The 15,886-nt window shown below is 51.7% G+C and overlaps 1 protein-coding gene across 4 annotated transcripts in view; it reads right to left on the bottom strand.

Annotated features, from left to right (window-relative positions):
- Window positions 1-1,104: 1,104 nt before the first annotated feature.
- ATP6V0A1 (ATPase H+ transporting V0 subunit a1) overlaps window positions 1,105-15,886 on the bottom strand; it is a 53,087-nt gene continuing 38,305 nt past the window's right edge. For 3 of the 4 annotated variants that reach the window (XM_046677270.1, XM_046677273.1, XM_046677271.1), the window contains 4 exons: window positions 15,323-15,430; window positions 9,521-9,638; window positions 9,037-9,208; window positions 1,105-2,732 (listed from right to left, as the gene is read on the bottom strand). In XM_046677270.1, coding sequence (XP_046533226.1) covers window positions 2,639-2,732; window positions 9,037-9,208; window positions 9,521-9,638; window positions 15,323-15,430 — 492 coding nt within the window. In that variant the 3' untranslated portion in view covers window positions 1,105-2,638. Of the gene's footprint in view, window positions 2,733-9,036; window positions 9,209-9,520; window positions 9,639-15,322; window positions 15,483-15,886 lie in introns of those variants that run through there. The other variant, XM_046677274.1, reaches the window with a different exon arrangement.

The following is a 15,886-nucleotide window of genomic DNA, read 5'->3' as shown; positions in this document are numbered from 1 at the left end:
TTCCCCTAAGAGTTTTAGTTTTAACTCTTACATTTAGGTGTGTGATCCATTTTGAGTTAATTTTTGTATATAGGAGGCAGGGTCACAGTCCAAATTTGTTTTGCATGTGGAAATCCAGTTGTACTAATACCATTTGTTGAAAAGATTGTTCTTTCTCCATTAAATTATCTTGGTGCCTTTGTGGGAAATCAGTTGACCATAAATGTCAGAGTTTATTTCTGGACTCTCAGTGTAATTCTATCCCATTGATTTCAAGTATCTGTTCTTATTAGGCCTCCCTTTTTGAGTCAATAACAGAGCAGATGCTAAAAGAGCTCATTTACCTGAATTTCCACTCTGCTCTTATTTGAGGAGCCAAGTGGGGGTGTGGCACCTATTCTGAGGCAGGTGGCCTGTCACAGGGGACAGGGTTCGAGGCTGGGGGATAAGGATCATGAATTGCGCAGCCTGCCCTTCCTCACTCCTCCTGGGGCAGCAGTTGTCAGCCTGCTGCTCACATTTCTGTGCAGCCCCTGCCCTGGAGGCCCCAGGAGAGAGGAGGGGAGAGTGGGGCAATGAGAAAGAATGTGGATGCCTTACATGGCACCTAGGAGGGAGAAGGTGCTTGCCCTGCCCACCCTGCCTGCCTGGACCAGTCTGCTGGCTCTTTGGCCACCTGCCTACTCAGCACTTCACATTCTCCAGCTGCTCTGAGGAACCCCAGGCTGAGCCTCCACAAACACCAAGGCCAAGGGCATCAGGGCTCAAAACAGCCAGGCTGCTGAGCCCTGGAGAGCACGCTTGGAGAGGAGGGAGAGGAGGGGGGGGGGCGGTGCCCAGGCCCCCTCTTCCCTTGGCTGTTTGGAGGTGCAGTGTGAGAAGGGGAGATGAAGACAGGTCCCCAAGGCCCCTCCCCACCATGGGTACCATCTGCAATGCTGCCTTGGCTCATGGGAGTGGGAAGGCACCTGGGAAACTTGAGAGAAGGTGAGAATTTCACAAACTGCCTGGCCAGGGCCACCGCAGCTGTTGCCCTTGATCAGAGAAAAAGACAGAAATGCTGGAGGAAGGAGGTAGCGGGTGAGTGACACAGGGGCTGTGGGAAGAGACTGGCAGCCTCCCTGGTGGAGTCAAACACACTTTATTCAGCACAGGAATGTCTGAACAGAAGGGCCTTGGGCAGGGTTCCGGACAAAGAACTCTGCTTCAAACCCCGCTGTAAACAGAGGAGAGATCATCATGTAAACCACAGGGACCAGGAGGGAGGGGGCTCTGCACAAAGTCTGGGTCAGGTCACACTGGCTGGACACGGTGAAGCTGGGGCAAGTGGCCCACACCCAGGGCCAGCCCAGCCCGGGACAGTCGAGTGAGCAGCTCTAAGCAGCTCACTGAGAAAACCAGGGTGGGAGGAGGGCAGGAGCCCGGCCATTTCAGGGGATTATCTTGACCACTGAAGGCGGCGGGGATCAATTTAGCTGAAGCAGCCAGGGCTACTGCGCCAACACATGATTAAAAGGCCCGAAGATCCGAAGCCCAGTATGGAGGTGACGGGGGAGGGGCCCCTTGGGGGGGCTCACCACCAGCCCACAGGGCCGGACTGTGCAGCTCTCACAACCACGTGCACTGGCAGCCCTGCCAGCTGCCTCCAGTCAGCAAACTGTAAATGACACTGACCTTCCCTGCCCGGACCCCAGTCTGACTTGGGGTCGGCATGGACGTGGGGAGGAGCAAGACAGGCCTGCAGGCAGGACCCCCTTGATGACTACAGTCCTGCCCTGAAGACTCATGATTGGGGGGCGGGGGGGGGAAGGGCTCAGGGTCTGCACCAGCAAAGAATATCAACGTGAACCCTCTGCCCAGAGGGCAGGCTTGTGGTAGGGCCCATGCTTGGACTGAGAAGTGCCAACCAAAGGACACAGCCAGGACCTCTGTTTTGGGTCACTGCCAGCTATGCTATGTTAAGTTGGGTGCAAATGCGGGAAGGGGAAGGAAGAGGATTCTGGGAGGGAGGAGGAGAGGGTGTGAGTGTTGGGTGGGGATTAGGAAGGTGGTGTTGAGTAGGGACCCTTAGGGGTGACAAGGAGAAGCCATGCATGATGGCACAGCAGGGTCCAGCTGAATTCCTGATTAACAAGTGCTCTGAACACCAGAGGGGGGTGGGCAGAGGACAGAAATACCATCTTCCTGGACCCGCCCCTGCTAACCCAAGAGTGGGGTGTGTTAAAGAGCACCCCACCCCCAAACAGTGACTAGAGTGGCAAGAACAGGGGCTCCAAGTCTGGGTGTGGATGGCGAAGGCGCTCCTCCCATGGGCTTTGAGCTCACGTGTAAATGCACAAACCGTTCACCACCAGGAAGCAGAGAAGGGGCTGTCTTTGACTGGAGGGAGGCCAGGAGGGCAAGGCTGGTGCCCAGGGGTGAGTGACAACCAGAGCCCAACTTCTCTAGAGAAAATCACTATACTACACACACAGCTGGGAATCTGGGGGACCCAGGGAGGCCGGATCTATCTAAACGACTCACAGGCGGCTGGTGGAGGGGTGGCAGGGATGACACAAATGCCCCGATACCCAGGGATCACAACCAACAGGCAAGAGGAGCATGGCTAATCACCATGGAGGGAGCAGGCAGAGCGCCAGGCACACAGCCCCGCAAGGGCTCACTCGTCAAACTTCCCCTCCCGAATATGCTCGAAGGAGAAGGGGAGGAACTTGAAACCGGTTCCACTGTAGAATTTATTCTGGAACTCAACCCTGGGGGAAAGAATGAGGAAAGTTATCATTCCACAGAAAACTGAAATCTTTTGGGACTTCACAGTTGGGTCAGAAAGATGCCCCAAACCCACACTCCCCGAAGCTTCCCATTCCTACAAGAGCTTGAGAAGGCGGCTCTGCCTCCTGCCCGCCCACCCACAAAGCCCAGGCTTCGGCCCACTTCCCACAGCACACACAAGCTCCTGCTTTTGAAGCCCAGCGCCTGCCCTCAGCCACAGTGCAGACACCAACGCACTGGTTTGTCCTCAGTTTCTGCTCTGTCCTGCTGAGCAGAGAATGTGTTTATGCAACTCTCCACAGACAGCCATGTGCAAAAAAGGCTCAGTGGGCTCGGGTCTCTAATGACAATGAAGAGATCCCCAAACACCCTACCCTGGCAGGGCCTCCCGGCAGCCCTCTGAGGGAAGCCCTGCGCGGCTGTGAGCTCAGTGTGAGAAGCCCTGCGCGGCTGTGAGCTCAGTGTGAGGAACCCTGGCAAGCCCACGGTTTTCTTGTTTGTTTCTTTTCCGGGGGAGGAAGGTGAAGGGAGGGTTGCAAGTGGATGCTAGAGGCTTTCAATCTAGGGGAGGAAATTCTCAGGAAGGGGGAGTTAGGAGGGGAAGTCATCTCAAAGCCATGGCAAAAATATTCTCCAACTACAAAAACGTCTGAGAAAGAATTCTTCTCTTGGGGACTGAAGGGAAGAACAGCTTTAACTCCCTCCCAGGCAGTTGAGCATCCATTCCTGATGGTCTCCCAGGGGCCCTTTCAAACTTGAGGAGGCAGGAAGAAGGCTTCGCTCCTGCAGGCTGTGCTTCCCGCTGCAAACTTGGCCTGGATGGCTGCCCAGCAACCAAATCACCACCAAATATGGGCAGAAAAATGCATGATTCAGAGGGTAAAAAAGCCAAGGAGAGCTGCCCTGAGGAATAGTTTCCACTCAGTGCCGTGTGACCCCTGGGGGCACCGAAACCCCTGCAAGAACAGGCAGAGCTGGGGGCTAGGGCAGGCTTCAGGGAAGGCTCAGAGGCAGGGAGGGCATCCTCCTCCTTCCAAGCCTGGAGGGGAGGAATTGGCGAAAAGGGGGTGGAAAAGTGGCCCGCAAATCATCACAGGGATAACTGATAACTGTCTGGAGAAGTCCTCAGACGCCCCTTCAGCCCTGGGGAGCTGGCTGAGGACCCTGACTGCATAGCGAGCTGCCAGTTCCACCCCTGGGGAGAAGAGGTGAACAGAATTTTCTGTGTGGGCTTAAGGACAGGTGACCTTCCCTCACATTCCACAGGGGCTGGGCCAAGGTCCCAAAGCCTCCCAGACCCTGGAGGATTCCCATTAGTGCCTGGGCCAAGCCCCTCAGGCAAAAAAAAGGCTCTAGGAGGGAGAGCTTCAAACTGAAGTCAGTCACGGCTTCCTAGTGAGAGCAATTCCAAACTGGGACCTGGATTCACCCCCCGTCCCAGCACCCCCAAGAAGTCCCTACAGCTACTGAGGCCTCCTCTGGGGAAGGCAATGGAGATGGGGGTAGGATCCTGCTTCTCTCCCAGTGCTGTTAGGTCTGAATTCTTCATGTTAGGTAGGCTGTGTTTGCACAGGGCAAGGGTATTTCTAAACAACTGAAAATAGTCTGACTTGTCCCGTTTTCCTTCAACAACATATAGCCAGAGAGTTGGGCAAGTCATCTTGGGTCCATGAGGCATCCAGAACTCTGACCTCCTGGCTGGCTAATCACACAATTCTGATTCCAGACTAGGCGAAGGGAGTAGAAGCTTCAGAAGTTTTCAGATGCCCATGGAGTCTCCAGCCTTCTCCTGGCATCCCTCGGCATGCCTCATCTACCCCTGGGGACCAGTGGGCAGCAAGGGGGGACCCATGCCTGGGATGGGGGCATATAAATTCTGCTGCGTGAGCAGACGGGCAGGCCCTCTGACACACTGCCTGATAGCGCCTCTTCCACCAGCTGCTGCAGGGGAGAGACTTAGAGTGGCCACCACTGGGGACATCGCGGGTATGCCAGGGTCAGCCTGACTTCTCCCTTCTCAGCAGTGCTCACTCCAAGCCCCCAGCACAAAGCTGGAAAGCAATTTCCCTGTTAGTCTCCCCGCCCTCTTCTCCTTCCCAGCGAGGGAAACGCGTGCTTCCTGAGAAAGCGCAGACGTGAAGGCCTGCGTGCCGGCTGCTCTGCAAGTTCTTCCTTCTTTAGGCCCTGCTCAGGGAGCCTTCAGGGCCCTGCCAGGCCCCAAGCCACCAAAATGCCCCTCAGAATTCCAGTCGTGGGGAGAGCCGCAGGCAGTCCGATGGGTTTCTGTCACCCCTTCCAGCTCCCGCCTCTAGCAAAGGCCACCCTGTGACCCAGAAGGACTAACTGGGAGTCCATGAGAGATCTCTTCTGCTATGTAACAGAAACGTTCTGTTTCCTTGAGTGAGTGAAGGGGGAAGGAGTTCCGAGGCCTCTTCCCTTTCCTGGCGGGCGTGTGACTGAGGGCAGGCAGTTTTGGATGGCCCCAATGTCAGAGTGACCACATCAACATGGAACTACATTGTAGGTGTCCTTCTCCTGGGGCAGCCATCTCATGGTGTCCTGCCGTGGCACCACTGCATTCCTTATGACACACTGGTCTCCAGTTCTCTCCTTTTAGCCATCAACCAATCTGTGTGTACAAGTGTGCACATCTACATGTTTGTGAAATCTGCTAGGTACGAAGGGATTCGGTTCCTTTGAAGGTAGGCCATGGGGCAACAGTCTTTCTGCTTCTCAGTTTGGTGTCCACTGTTATAACTACAAATCATATCCCTGCCTTTGCCTCGTCTGAGGAAGAAAAGACATCTAATTATGGCAGGCAAGAAAGCTAAGGGGACTTCCCGGTGGTGTAGTGGTTAAGTTCACGTGCTCTGCTTCAGTGGCCCAGGGTTCACAGGTTCACATCCTAGGTGTGGACCCAGCACTGCTCGACAAGCCATGCTGTGACAGCATCCCACATAAAACAGAGGAAGACTGGCACAGATGTTAGCTCAGCAACTATCTTCCTCAAGCAAAAGGAGGTTGGCAACAGATGTAATAGTTTTCTCACAAAAAAATCTTCTTCGCGGAAAAAAAAAAAAGAAAAGAAAGCTAAGCACACCTCACGTGGTCGGTGGAAGGAAAAGAGAGAGACATGTAACTCAGAAGGAGACAGAATTAGGTTGGTACATTAACCTGCTCACTGTTGTCTTCAAACGTGTCACCACCTCCTTATGACCCTACATGAATCTCAGACCAATGGTTTATATTTGTTATCAAATCAGATGTTTTTCTTCTCATCTCCACCAGAGACCCAGAACTTGTATAACAGGGCAGCTCTTGCGTCAGAATCAGGAAAGCCCTGCTGAATACCAGGGGTAAAGTGACAGGTATGAAGGCACCCAGGCTGGATGCTGGGAAAAATAGCAGAAATACCTCTGCAGCCATTTCCAGCAGGACCAGCTGTTCCCACCCCTCACAAGAAGGCCGCAAATTAGAACTTCGGCAGTCCTTAGCGGGCTGAGAAGACCCAGGAATCCTTGAAGCACATCCACACTCGGCCAGCAGGGGGTGCACGCACACCAATTTCATTCACTCCCTTTTAGCGGTGGGGGAGACCTCCAAATATGCCTCCAGTGATGGGATTCTGAAAGCTGCACAAAGGAATTTTCACCATTTTATTTTCTTCTACCCAATACCTCCACTACCAAAAAACCAAAACCCCATAAATACAAAATGTTTGACGAGCCTGTTCCTTGCAAAGTACATCTGAGAGGCATTCAGATGGTATCATGTGCCTCCCCCTGGGGTCTCCCCTCTCTCTCAACAGACTAAATGCAGCTTCTTTAGAAGGGACCACAGCCAGATGCCCTCTCCACGCGGCATCCCACTTTTAAGAAGAGCAGCTGTGACCTGCACTTGAACATTGGTTTACGATGTGCCAGGCCACTGGGACAGTCACTGGTATGAGTGTTATTTCATATTTAATCGCAGCAACCTTGCCAAGTGGATATTATCCTCTCTTTTCATATGAGAGACAGTGAGGTTCAGAGAGGTAAGTGCTTTGCTCAAGGTCACACAGCCAGTGCCAGCAGAACTGGAATTCAAACCCATGTTGGTCTGACTCTGATGCCTGCTCTCTTGTCACGCATCACTTCCTTGGGCTCATTCATTAGGACATGGGAAGATACCGTCACTGGTAGGCCACAGGTGAGCCTGAGGAAGAAGTAATCCTTCTGGCAACGAAACACGACCTCCCAAACTGCCTCAGCTCACTGGGCCCAAGCCCAGGCGACCTTCCTCACGTTGTGGTGTGCCTGGCTCACTGCTCTGTCGACAGTTCTGGTCTAGCACCTTGACCGCTCGCTACCCGGCCCACGGAGGAGGCAACAGCCTCCCTGCTTGGGCTGGAATCAAGGTGGGGTGGTAACTGCTCCCTCTAGCCCAGGCCCAGGAGACAAAGAAGTGACTAGGAAAGGAAGGAAGCCAAGAGGATAAGAAAAAGTGAGTCACCAGGGGCTGGCAACGGAGACGTTCCCTCACACGGAGTGGTGGAGGAAGTGTGCTGGGGAGAGAGGAGGCTGATAAGCCTGATAAGCCGAGAATGGGGTAGCGTGCCAGCAGTCTGAGCCACAGAGCGCTCCTAACCTCCAGGCTCCAAGTAAACAACAGCTGGGTGGGGAGGAGCAGCAGGCAAAGAGGAGGGAAGCCAGGCCAGAGAGAGCGCCGTGTCCTGACGCAGCAGGCGCTCTTCTAAAGGAGCTTTTGAGGGAAGAGCAAGCCCAAGCCACGTCTCGCCCTGACATGCCTCATTCTTCCCCTCTGTAATTCAGAACAAACAGCAGAATCTTTGAGGAGGCTCGGCTGTAACTGGGCCAGGAGAAAAATCAAAGATAAGGGAAGTGGGGAAGAGGTGTCTCGGGTTCAGATTTTGGATTTTCATCGGGTTTGGAGAAGTGATGGAAAGAGACATTCAAAGCCCTCTTCTGACCTTGAGATTAACCACAGATCATCTCATCTAGGGGTTCCAAAGGTAGGGTCGGTGAGTCTCTGACCCCTCAACTGGTAAGACTGTGTGTGCACACATTGCAGGCGGCAGTGTTTCTCTGGGGAAGAAGGTCCAGAGCTTCCAGAGCTACTGGGGTTGAGACCCAAAAAGAGAAAGTCATAATGTAAAGGGGAAATGGAGACTTGAAGAGGTAGGGTTTGAGAGAGGGTGGCCAGACAAAGTACAGGATGCTCAGTTTTTAGCATAAGTATGTCCCATGCACATTTGGGAAATAATTAAACTAAAAAAAAATTATTGATTGTTCATCTCCAATTTAAATTTAACTGGGAGTCTTATAATTTTACTTGCCAAAATCTAGCAATCCTACTTTGAGGTCACAGAGTCAGCCCAGCGCAGACCTCAGCTCTCCCATTCCTTGGGACCGAGTTATCTCTCTCCATGCAGAGCCATTAACAGCCACAAACAATGTTAAAGAAAACAAGTCCAAAACCGACCCTTCTGGAAGAAGCTGCTCCAGTATACTGAGCTTCATACTATGGGACCAGGTTTTTTCATTGTTTTTTTTTTTTTTTTTGAGGAAGATTAGCCCTGAGCTAACTGCTGCCAATCCTCCTCTTTTTGCTGAGGAAGACTGGCCCTGAGCTAACATCCATGCACATCTTCCTTTATTTTATATGTGGGACGCCTACCACAGCATGGTTTGCCAAGCGGTGCCACGTCCACACCCGGGATCTGAACCAGCAATCCCCGGGCCGCCAAAGCAGAATGTGCGAACTTAACCGTTGCGCGACCAGGCCGGGCCCACACTATGGGACCAGGAATCCCCCTACCCACATGGAGCTGCCAAGAGTCCTACCCAAAGACACTGGCAATGACAGAACAAGGGGGATAAAACTGGGGTACACTGTGCTCTAGCACTTTCCTGGACTTAGAATCTATTCCAGAGCTGCTTTCATTGCTCTGAAGACAGGAGAAAATTATATACCACAGCAAAACAACCTCAACAAACCAAATAATAAAACCTCAGGAGATCTTTTAAGCCATAATCAAGAGCACTGAAGAATGTTAAAGGCAGGGAGAGGGACTTTGACAACACCCACCAGAGAATTCTCCCAGAGGCTCTGAAAAGTGAGCTGTGCTTTTCTGTGGGCACTTCCTGATGCTCACTACTAAGACAGATCCTTGGGTGTAATGATGTGAAAGCAGACACTTCCTAGTGTCTCTGGATTCTGTATAAGAGTAAAGCCACCCTCAGTGCAGCTAAGGACATGTCCCCACCCCCTGGCCCCTCGCCTCACCAGTGTAACCGCAGTGCGTGCAGGAAGGCCGAGAGACCCTCCATGATCAGAAGGATGGCCACAGTCAGGGTGGCAAAGGCGGCGAAGATGAAGAACAGTGCCAAACCTCCCGCCAAGCTCTTCACGCTGAGGCCGATGTGGATCACCATGGTCCAAAGCACCTCAGACAGCTCTGGGGAACGGGGAGAGACATGACATCCAGTTCAGTTTTGCAAGAGGTACTGGGGGCCCTGCATTTTGCTCTGGCATCCCTCACCTCCAGTATTCCTTGTGCCCTGGCTTCCCACGACCTTAGCGGGACCACCAGGCATAGCTAACCTAGCAAAAGTGCTCATCCTCCCATGTGGACATCATTCTCCCTGGATTCAGGAGTCTGGATAATTCCAGAACCTTTATGTAATTTCCATTCTATTTAAGCCCCTTACCCAGGAGAGTGCCCAGAGAAGGGGAAGACCAGTTTTCAATCTGAGAGAAACACACTCACGTGCATGAGCGAGGCTGAGGGCCCAGAGCCGCAGGTAGGAGGCAGTGTTGGAGATGCAGCCCAGGCAGTACTCGATGGTGTGGATGGCCTGGTGTACCATGGTGTCCCCAAAGTCAAACTGTTATGGGAGGAAACCAGAGGGAAGATATAAGGAGGGGAATATGCAGGAGTGTGAGCTCTGGCCACTTGGCACTTAGGGCCTTGGAATGAGTGCTGATGCTAACGGCTACATGGGCCAGGAGCCCCCAGTGTTGAAGTCAGGCAGTGATTTCAACTATGCCATCCCCAGAAATCCTGCCTGGCTTAGCCCCCAACTGGGACATCCCCATTCCTCTCAATACACTACATTTTAATGAACTAAATCTTAATGAGATTCTTCTCAACACGTTTGTTTTTTCTCCCTGCAAGGCTGTGAGCTTAAGAGCGGAGTGTATGCCAAGTTAAGAGCACTCAGAGAAAATGACTATCTGGACCTGTAACTCTAAGGAGCTGCTGCTGGACCTGCTCTGGCTGCCTGCCACCTTAAGGTGCCTGAGAGAAGCGCCCTGAGGAAGCCACGAGGCAGGAAGGGCTCTCCCTGCACTGCGCTTCAGGAGACAAGCTATTAACCACCGGGAACTACCTGGAGAAGGCGACGCCTCACAGCCACTCCACTTACTATTTTCACAACCTGCTGGGAGCAAGATAACCTGCTTTTTCTTTTGTGACTTGTGAAAAGATTACACAGGGAAATTTGGGCAAAAGTTCTACAAATTCCTACTTAAACAGTTGATTAAGACCAAACAGAACATCTACTGGTTTCTGTTTTCCTCACACTCCTTTTCTCCCAGTTTTCCTTTCAACATCATAATTTATTTCCAGAATAAAGGGGTAAGGTTGGAACAAGCTGTCAGGAGTTCGCTCTTAGGACTGCTCCCAGCAGCTGGAGAGGAATACAGGCATGCTGGAGAAGCACCAGGTATGTTCCTCGGCCTCACTCTCCTGGTGAGCAATCAACAGCCACTGAAGAACAGAAGGCGCTTCCCTTCCCGGGCCTCTCCCAACACAGCCAGACCAGAACCTCAGGAGCAGAGGCCAATGGGCCTCCCCAGCCTGCCCTGCCCTCAGGTCAGAGTCTATTTTCCACCAGTTTCTTTGGAGACTCACACGACTCCACGCCCAAAGGATACCAGAGCTGCCCTGGGAAATCGCCTGAGGGCAGGACGAGAGAAGGGGCTGGCTAGAAAAGGGCTAACAGCTGAGGCCTCACAGGTGCAGCCAGTGGGGAGAGGGGCCAGCACCAACACACCATCTTTGGGTGGGTGACAGCCTCATTTTCCCTCACCTCTGACTATCTACACTCAGTATTTCTGGGCTCTTCTTCTGGACTAGGCTCTTCAAGCCTCCTGGTTACCCTGAAAACGAGGGTAATCCTAGTTACCACAATCCCAGCAATGCTGTTAAGAGCTCTTTTCCCCACTGCCGGTGTTGCCCCAAAGCCCATGCTCAGAGGAAGGAAAGGTCCCCGGCTCCAAGGACTGCAGGTCTTTACTCCTAAGGGCTCTACGGAAGCAGCGACTGCTGGGCTCCCTGAGAACCAGCCCTTCTCGGCATTTTTATTCCCCCTTAGAGTTTCTCCCATAAAAAAAAAAAAAAAAAAGGAGAAAGGGGAGGAAGCTTCCCTTTCAGGCATTACCCTTGCTTTCTCCTCTCCTTCACTCCTAACTTCCTGCTTTGTAACCTTGGGCAAGTTTTCTTATCTATAATGGGGCAAGGTAAAGGTAGGGCGAGAATTAGAGAAACCCCGCCAAGCACTGAGAAGGGGTGTGTCACTGCCCCAACATGAGTCAGCTATGACTGACCCTGAATCGCTGCAGACTCCCTGTCTACACTCTACTCACTTGCTCACTGCCTATCCACTCCTTACCAACTGCGCCCAGGATTCTACCCTCTCTGCTCCATAAACCGGCCCTTCCTGGCACACTCACCCGTACCTCCCTGTCAAGAGGCCTAACAGACGTTCTGTGTCCTGACTGAGCCTCTGCAGTGTCTGTCACCATGGCCTTTTCCTTCCTCCTCCCTCTTGAGACACCTCGCCTTGCCTTTCCTCCTACCAGTCTGGATGTTCCTGAGTCTCCATCTCGATTCTTCCTTAAATACTGGCGTTTCAGCTGCAGCCCTTACACTTCTCCTGTAGCACTGCCACTCAGGCCTTCAACAGCCACCCCTAAGAGTGACTCCCAGATGGTCACCTCCACGTCCGCACTGCTTGCTTCTGACTAGCTGTGCTGCATCTCCTCCTGGTGCACCACAGGTGCTTCAAACTCAACACTACCCAAACTAAACTAATTAATTGCTCTCCTCTGACCCCACCGAGATCTGCTTCTACTCCATGTCCCATGTCTAACAGAGTGTCACTGCTAGTGCCCCACGCACCCAAGTTGCAAGCCAATCTTGACTCTTCACTCACTCTGGCTGCCTACACTCGTTAAGGCCCTGGGACCTTTTACTCCCTTAATCTCACATTAGTCCCTTCCTTTCCAACGCCCCCTGCAAATGCCTTACTTCACTTCAGGCTTCCCAATTCCTTCCTGACTCAAATCGGACTAGCTGGTCTCCATGCCTCCAGACTGTGCCCCCTCTCCAACCCAACATACCCAGTAACAGGCCACTAGGGCATTTCAGCAATGCACACGTGCTGTGTCACCTCCAGCTTCACCACCCTCTGATGGCTCCTTGTTACCCGAACACTGTGCTGCGGCCGGTTTCTGCCAACATTCTCGCCTCTCACCCGTCCCCCAACTCCTGACTCTGAGCTCCAGCCATGCTGAATATTTGCTTATTCCCAAAAGGGAGTGGGCCCGCAGGTCTCTTTGTCTTTATGATACCTGTACACACTGATAGGTCTGCATCCCCTCCCTCCCTCCACAGAGACTCCTCTTGACCAGACTAAGCTCAGCAATAACCCCTTAGGGAATTGTTTCCTGCTCTCCTCTTCCCCACCCCGACCCCAGTGTTTGTCAGCTGCCCTCTTTCTTCACTCCCACAGCATCCTGGGCACACCTTGATCACAGCATCTGTCACCCAGACTGTCTCCTCAACTTGTCTGGGAGTTCCTTGAAGGCAAGGACTATGTTTTTCTTCTCTCAGTTTCTGCAGTACTAAACAGAGTGCTTGGCACATAGAGGTTGAATGAACGGATGGGTGGAATGAATGAATTGGATGGGTTGGATAACACACCTGGCGAGATGACACAGTAAGAAGAGGTGCCATTGAGCCTTGCTGAATGGTTACAGCCTTCAAAGACTTCCCAGACATTCAACTGGCCTGGCCCTGGTTTGTACCTGGACTGATGCCCCCCCCACCCCCACCCCAGGGAGAGGGACTGCTGCTTCCCCCAAGCTGGAGCAATGGCCTGCAAGGGGCAAACAGGTTTTCACAGCCAAGCAAAATAGGAAAGTTCTAGAAAAGTAGGCTGGATTAAAAAATAAAAATCTGTTTTCTTTGAAATCTTTAGATAATGTGACAGTTATCTAAATTTGGCTGTAGAGAACTAGAATGTGTATGTGCCTGATAAAGATAAAATGTTATGATTACTTAGGAAGCTATGGGAAGCTGAACCCCCAAGGGAGCTGGGGGGCCAGAGATTGGGAAGGCTCAATTATAGTCCATCTTGTTTGGATGTCCAGCTCCACTGGGCCACAGCTACAAATAAGGGCCACTCTGACAATGACCACGGCATTGGGTGCTCAACTAGGAAGACACTTGGAAAGAGCTGTATTGTCAGAGGTGGTGTTACTGGGAGAGGGCTAGGATCTTCAATAACATGAAACACAGTCCCACTCAGCCCTTCCAGGCAGCTCTGCCACCGACTGTGCACAGATGAGCGGTCCAGAGGAACATAGAAGCTCCTGGATGCCAGTAAAGGAGCCTCTCCAGCTTTCAGGAAGACTGAGCACTGTCTGTTTTTACACAGAACAGCAAAGATTTCCCTATTCCCACCCCACTGTCCCCTTAGAGAGGACCAGGAGAGTTAGGAAAAGGAAGTGTTCATGAGTCTAGGTATTTTAGAGAGTTTTGGGGGAAGATGCAAACAGTGCAGCAAGGCCTTTTGAAAACCCAATTCAAGGCTTGTGTGTTGCTAAATGAATTACTGCTGAGTCGGAAGGCCTTCTACTCCAGGTGTGGCTCAATATTTAGCCAACTTTCTTTCTATTCTCTCTGTGTGGCTGGTATAATATGAACTCCTTTCACGCAGATGGATTATTTTTTCTGAGACGCATCTGAGAGGCAAAGCCTCCTTTTGAAAGCTGTCTACCTCCCCGCTGGGTCACATGGAGGTAGAGCTGACCCCAAGCAAGGGCCCAGCAATTCTCACTTCAAGCATCATTAAGCTGATGAGGAAAGCAGGAAGAGGCTGGCTGCATCTCAGACAGGGAGGAAGGGTGAGCTTTACTCATAAGCACTCAGAGGAGCAGGGAGGAAAGAGCTACTCCCAGTGGCAGAGCGACCATACATAACATCACAGGAGAGGAAGGCGGAGGCCAATGGGATTGAACCCCCAAGGGGAGTCGCATCAAGAATGCCAATGCAGACATTACTTGTAGCTCCTTTCAAAGCCATTCTCAGAGGTATTAGACCAGCAAAGTCAATGAAACAAAGACAGAGGTGATCAACATGAGATGCAGTTAATGGAGATGAGATTTTTCAGAACACGGGTTCACAAACTGGTTAGAAACGGCCAGTGAGATGCAGGATGTGCAGGTGTCATGTCCCCAGGATGCAGCAGGGTCAGGAGAGTGATCACAAGGATGGGAAGAGAAGCCCCAGATAAACATGAAGGCAAAGCCAGCTTGTTTCTTACCACTTCGTCCTCGGAAGGCTTGAAAACACAAATTTACACTTAGTGGGAAGTCACGTCACACACAAGGTCACAAGTCATGAGCACAAGGCTACTGATTGCTTCCTGGGGAGGACTGTTAATGGTAAATGGGTCTAACATGTTAGAGGCAGGCCTCCTCAGCATACATGGAAAGCAAATCAGTAGGATTTACAGCCTTAAGATATATATTTTTAAAAGGCACTCCAACCCTCGTAATTTCTTTTTAAAAAGTCATACACATAGTAGAGGTGGTCAGTCAGACTGAAAAGTCTAGTCACTTGGGTCCTCAACTCCTATTTGCTTTAAAAAGAATATAATAAATAGATGAGATTCAAAAGTTCAGTCCAGAGGTGCTGTGGCATGAGTGGTCAGGCGAGGAGACTGGATTTTAAACAACTGAGCTTGGAGGGGGCGGTTTAAGGAAAAGTCTACCTTGGCCTTACTACTTTTCACTCTCCCTGGAAAAAGCAGGCAAGTAACATTTTTAAAAGGCTCAAATAAAATATCTGCAACAGGAGCACATCAGTGGGACAGGACTTCAAAGTACCAGTGATTACAGTTCCAGGTGGAACATTCCTAGAAGGGGCAAGGGATGACGAAGCTGCCCTAAGTGGGCTATGTTTCTAAAATAAGAGCTGGAAGCTGGGACCGACTCTGCTCGGTCCCGAGGAGAGCGGTTAGTAACAGATCTGCGCACAGAGGACTGCAGGCAACTCGGAACTCGAGAAGTCGGACAACAGAACAAAACTGCAGCAGACTACGCAGGTAGCACCTGGAGTTTAGAGCAGGGGCCCAATGTGATGCCCGAGGTCTGGAAGGCAGGCTGATCTTTAGTATTCATATTTTCATTTTTCGAGAAGACTAGAGTGAGGCAACTTAGGTACATAAGAGTAGGCTGACCCAAGGTGGAAGGAGAGGAAGCCCACACCACTGGATCTTACCTCTTCTGCGTCCTCTGAATGGGTGGAGAGCTGGTCATGCTGAATAATCTCAGCATCCTCCTCTGTCGGTCCGTTGCCCACCCTGATCCCACCAAAGTTGAGAGTTCCCTACACAGATGAACAGAAAGAGTCGAATTTGCCTGGGCTTTAATGTGACATTCTGTGAAGTGGGGAAGGGCGATGGTTAGTACATACAAACCTCAGAAAAGCATGTATTCTAACAACAAAAACAAAACCCAGCGATGGAACAGCTAAGTAAAAACAAACCACTGTTCCCACCCCACCCACCACCACCCCAGGCCCAACCTACATTCCCCACCTCATCCTGACGGAGGAAATACGCAGCTCTGTCTGCTGCACCGAGACACGCCCACCTCGCCTTGGTCAACGCCACCTGAGACTCCCGCGTGAATGAAATGCTTAACACGAGCAGACTCATAACAAATGTAGCTTTATCTGTAAAGCCTTCAATGGCCCCAATTTTCCTGAAACTAAAGACTAGACTTTCTAAGAGGGAGCGGAGCCAAATGGCACGGTGATCGTAACCTGGTCTGACAAGCTTTC

The sequence above is a fragment of the Equus quagga genome, chromosome 11, assembly GCF_021613505.1.
Source record: "Equus quagga isolate Etosha38 chromosome 11, UCLA_HA_Equagga_1.0, whole genome shotgun sequence".
Classification (NCBI taxonomy): domain Eukaryota; kingdom Metazoa; phylum Chordata; class Mammalia; order Perissodactyla; family Equidae; genus Equus; species Equus quagga.
This window is presented reverse-complemented; position numbering and strand designations above follow the sequence as displayed.